The sequence below is a fragment of the Myodes glareolus genome, chromosome 12 (genome assembly GCF_982192425.1).
Source record: "Myodes glareolus chromosome 12, mMyoGla1.1, whole genome shotgun sequence".
NCBI classification, from domain to species: domain Eukaryota; kingdom Metazoa; phylum Chordata; class Mammalia; order Rodentia; family Cricetidae; genus Myodes; species Myodes glareolus.
Genome location: NC_142037.1, coordinates 3,751,787 through 3,757,201, shown reverse-complemented (window position 1 = coordinate 3,757,201; position 5,415 = coordinate 3,751,787). Strand labels below are relative to the sequence as shown.

Sequence of the window (5,415 nt, the reverse complement as noted above, 5' to 3'; positions counted from 1 at the left end):
AATTAACTTGTGCAGAACATGGTTCTTTCTGTGTTTTTGATTTGCTTAATAAAATCTCTTCTCAGTTAATATTGTTACAAAACAATATTTCATCCTATTTTGCCAAATAATATTCTTAGATGTCTGCCCATATATCACATTTCAGCCATGTAGCTATGAGTTGATACTTACATTGTTTTCATACAATGTGAATAACACTATAGTTAACATGGCAAATTTGGTATTTGTTAAGGTGCTGATTTCTGGATATTCAGATTGATGCCCAGGAATAGAATTGCTGAATCCTGTGAATACTCTAACTTTTTAGTATTAGAGAAACTTGTGTACCATTTTCTGAAATGCTTGTACTTCACAGACCTATGGAAGTATACAATTGTCTTCTTTTCTACACATAGTTGCCAATATATAAGAGGTCATTAATTAATATGTATCAGTAAGTCATCAATCACTCCCTGCACAAAATATTTACATTGCTGCTCAGGTTTCTCATGGCCTTTTTGGTTGAATATAATCCAAGAAATAGCTAATATTCTGTCACCACATATTTGTACTATGCAATCTTTGCTTCACATAAGCATAATAATGAAGACAACATTTTGCTACTGATTTCTCTATTACCACAATGCTGGCAAGTTATTTATTTTTAGAGATACTGTTTAACTATGTTCTTCAATACAGTGCATCAAACATTTTTCCTAATTTCTTGACACCATTAATATTACTCTTATTATTAACTACCTTTGGAGAATCCCCATTTGTTCATGGTTTAATCAAAATATCCATGGACCATAACTTTATTGCCAAAATTCATGTTTCTTACCAAAAATCAATGTCCGGAACAAACACAGAAGTGATTCAAGGATGAGCTTGCATTGGTTGACATATGTTTCTACAGGATCATTATATCAATTATCTTTCAGAGTTCTATTCTTACATTTGTCATATACATTATATATGTATATACATTATATGTGTATGTGACATATATATGTGTGTGTGTGTGTGTGTGTGTGTGTGTGTGTGTGTGATATATATATGGAAAGAGTGTGTGTTGCTTCTCATAAATATTTTTAACCACGGAAAAAGAACTTGCTCTACTCTTCTATGGAGAAAAATGACAATTAATCTTCAGGAAACAAGAAAGTGATTTTTCAGGAATGGAGCAGTATGGGAGATAGGGATGACAAAGCCATCTATCAGAACAAAGGGTATCAAGAAAGTTTATCCAGAGGCAATCAGCAGTAATAAAGTAAACAGTAAACCAAAAAGAATGCCTAGCTGAACAATTGTTTTCTTGATATTGGATGGAGACTAGACTTATCTGTGGGTAATGTCCTATTGTAAGGACAAATGCTTTACAGTATAGTTGACGAGGATGCTGTTCCACTTGATAGGATGTACTGAACATTGAGAAAGAGGAGGCAAAAAGATTTTTAAAAGCCATAGTATCAGGGAGATTGCTGTGAGATTCTCTCCTTCTTAACATCAGAAACTATACAGGTAAAATCTGACCAACTGGACTGCTGATATAAACTGAACAAAGATGACATCAAAAAACATACAAAGTGGAAGGGAGAAATTGCATGATATCTCAGCCCTTCAATAAGAACAACAGGCCACTGTGAGCGGGAGAGATGGCTCTCCCTAGGGATGAGTGCCAGTGGTCATCCCTGAAAGCATACATACAAGCAACATTATATGAACTCAAAGGGTTATATGTAGGAACATGTATATACATATACATATATGCATGTAATAATAATTAATGAAAAAGAAAGATATGAATTTGAAAGAGAGTGGGGAGAAGAATATATAAGGGTTTGTAGGAAAGAAGGGCAAGAGAGAATTAGAACTTAAATATAATCTAAAAAATTAGCACATTCTCATTTTTCTCCATTTTTACAAAAATAAATATTTAAAGTGATAAAATATAAATAATATCACAAAACACCTCAATTGTTTGTGTTTTGATTAATCAAAATAGTGAGAGATATTTATTAACTTGTGAGAAAGTTGTATGAAAGAAAACTGAAAATGATAAATGCTTCCTGTATGGAACAGACAAAAGGAGGGTATGAACAGGCAGTGTCTTTCTTGAGTTTCCTTATGAATGAATATTTTCACAAGGAAGTTGATCAGAGACTAAAACACATGAAAAGTGAAATAAGAGCAGTCCTCCTTTGTCCAGGAAGCACTTAGTCTGTGTCTAAGTAAGCACGGCAGGTACTGATGTGGACAGACTAGGAGTCACAGTGATGTCTCAGAGGTTAAGAGAATTTACTCTTCCTTCAGAGAACCTGGATTTAACTCCAAGAACCCACTTGTTAGATGACAACCACATATAACTTCAGTTCCATGCAATCCAGCACCCTCTTCTGAATTCTGTGGACAACATGAACAGGTTTAGTGCACAGACATACATGAAAGCAAAACCTTCTATATGAAATAAATATTTTAAATTGTCTAAATAAATAGTGCTGGCTACAAGAAACAATTACTCAATGGTTATTAGATCTACCATGGAGAACAGGTTATGTGGAGAAGTGGTTCAATTTTTGCTTATAAGTCAAAGAAAAATAAACACCACAAACTTTCTGTTGGTTTTCAGTATGGTCATCATGCGTCGGTGTACTGGTTACTAATTGTTAACTGTCCCATTATGAGAATTTCCTTTACTTTCCCATATTTCACAAAAATGTGAAAAATGGGTGTTTGAAATGGCAATATTTCATTTTGCAAGTGCTTAAAAAAGTAAGAGCAACAGAAGTCTGTTACAACTGTAATTATACTTTGGTTGGGAAAAGTAAAAGAAGATGAGTAAGAGACTCTCTGATGGTAGTGCAGACGAAGTATAAGAAGCAAGAGCAAAGGAGCCAGGAAGCAAGTGCATTTCTTCTCTGGAGAGCCACAGTAGTCTGTTAACTAGAAACACGACCCTTGTGTAGAAAGCACAGGTGGTGATAAAACTGAAAAGTAGGTAATGTGGAGAAGGTCACTGATGTGCTACACCAGCAAGTCTCAATTGTATAGAGAAAAAAGAAGAGGCATGGGTATGTTTGGCTGTGAGGAGATGAAATGCTTTTAAAAGGATCCCCATGAGATTTACCTTGCAATACAATAATGTACAGAAAATAAGATGCTTTTCCCATGGTCTGGATGAAGAGAAAGGCTTTAGACTATATTGTGAGCAGTGAAATAGACAATGAAACCCCAAAGGACCAAAAGAAGTTGTGTCTCAACTCTGAGAAAAGACAGAACAGATAGGAAATGTCACAAAACTTGCTTGAGCATTGTACCAGATGATGTTGAGAATATCAACAGGTGAGGATCTCAGCAAGGTAGCAGAAAGCCCTCCTCCATTAGACCCTTGATGTTTTATAACATATTAGCCCATAAATCAAAATGAGTTAATCTAGTCGTAGAATATTATGGTGATGATCCATCACAAAACAGACAGGATGTGGGTTTGTTGCTCTTTTGCTTGAAATACTAAAATGTTATTACTAGATTTAGAAGATGGACACTGAAACTCTGTTTCTGTCTAAAGCCTATCCTAGTTAGAGTTACTGTTAAGATAATAAAACCCATGATTGAAAGAAAACTGAGGAGGTTTATTTTTCTTACAGTTCTACAACTTAAACCATCAATCAGTTTAGTCAGGATAAGAACTCAACAGGGCAGGAACCTGAAACGAGCTTATGGAGAACCCAAAGAAGAGTGCTGGTCATTGACTTTCTTGGCTTAACTTTGTACAGAATCCAGGAACACAAGCCCAATTGTAACACCACCGACAATGCTTTGGGACCTTCTCTATCAACTGCCAATTAAGAAAATGTCCTAAGCTAGACTTTATGGGATATTTCTCAACTGAAATTTCCTCCTTTCCAGCTTGTGTTGAGTTGTCTTAAAACAAGCCAACACTAGATGCTTTAGTGATCTCTACTCATCCATCTTATTAATTTGGGCCTCTGCATTTACCACACTCATCCATTATACTTCAATAACTCTGTTATTCCTTTTGCTGATCTTTAAAACATACCAAGTTTTATCTTTCACTATGTATAACTCTACCAAATCACCTATAAAATACCTGAAAAAGAGACATACTCAGAATAACAACATTTGTTTTATGACAATAAATGCATGCAAAATTATTCACCTTGACCATTTATTTAAAAAAAACAGCTAACAAACTATATGGCGAATGATTAACTTTTTCATAGAAGTTTTTACTTCCTGGTTTCGAAGAGTATAAATCACAGGATTCATCAAGGGAAATATTACAGTGTGGAAGAAAGAAACCACTTTGTCAGCTGCTAAAGCTGTGAATGGGCGTGTATAGATGAAGATTGCAGGTCCAAACATAAGAAATATGATTATGACATGAGTGGTACACGTGGATATAGCTTTGTTCTTTCCTTCAGAAGCTGACCTGTGAACATGGCATAAAATAACTGCGTAGGAAGTCAGCAGCCCAACAAAGCACAGGAGAGTAAGCAGGCCACTATTAAAGACCATGAGGAGCTCAACAGCAAAGGTGTCTGTGCAGGCTAGCTTGATGACCTGAGGAACATCACAGAAGAAGTTATCCAGATGGTTTGGACCACAGAAGGGCAAGCGGAGGATGAGGACAACCTGAATTATGGAATGAACAAAGCCTCCAAGCCATGGAGTCAATAGCATCACATAGCAGGCTCTAGGGCTCATGACAGTAGAATAGTGTAAAGGCTTGCAGATGGCAATGTAGCGGTCGAAGGCCATCACAACCAGAAGTAACCCTTCACCTGCTCCAAGAAAGTGCAAGAAAAATAGCTGAGTGATGCAATCTTTATAGGAGATTACCTTCTTCTCAGAGAAGATGTCCACCAACATCCTGGGAGTCACGATGAAGGAATAGGAGGCATCCAGGAAAGCCAAATTTCCCAGGAGGTAATAAAGTGGGGCACCAAGCCCAGGGTCTGATAAGATGGTGAGAATGATGAAGACATTTCCAGGCAAGATGATAGTGTAGAAAATTAAGCTCAGAACAAAGACCAAGAGCTGAATTTCCTGTGACTGTGTGAGTCCAATGAGAATGAATTCTGTGACAACTGTCCTGTTTTCTGTCTCCATCACCAGTCCCTACAGAACATAACAAATACAGCAATTTTCTCTCTTCTGACACTAGGTCATAGTTATTCTCCTCCTAAAACCATGGTTAGAACCAAGTGTATTATCTCATCTCACTCTACACCTAGACCACCCCTCTGTCCATTCATTTCGATATCACTTAATTGTCAACATCTCTCTTGTGGAGCCACATCCCTGCCAGTTTTAGTGCAGAGCCTCAGTTTAACTCACCTGTAAAATAAAAATGTCATTGCTCTGGGATTATTTCTCATTGCTATGAAAGAGATTTTTTGTTTCCCTGAGAGA

The 5,415-nt window shown here is 36.5% G+C and overlaps 1 protein-coding gene across 1 annotated transcript; it reads right to left on the bottom strand.

Moving 5' to 3' along the window:
- Window positions 1-4,185: 4,185 nt before the first annotated feature.
- Window positions 4,186-5,112, bottom strand: LOC146892218 (olfactory receptor 4N4C-like). The gene has a single exon (XM_085698125.2). It carries the CDS (start codon window positions 5,110-5,112, stop codon window positions 4,186-4,188), a length of 927 nt encoding a protein of 308 aa, XP_085554251.2.
- Window positions 5,113-5,415: the final 303 nt, after the last annotated feature.

Bases quoted from the DNA above. Each gene is read 5' to 3' on its own strand.
- LOC146892218 (XM_085698125.2), bottom strand. From the start codon at position 5,112: ATGGAGACAGAAAACAGGACAGTTGTCACAGAATTCATTCTCATTGGA.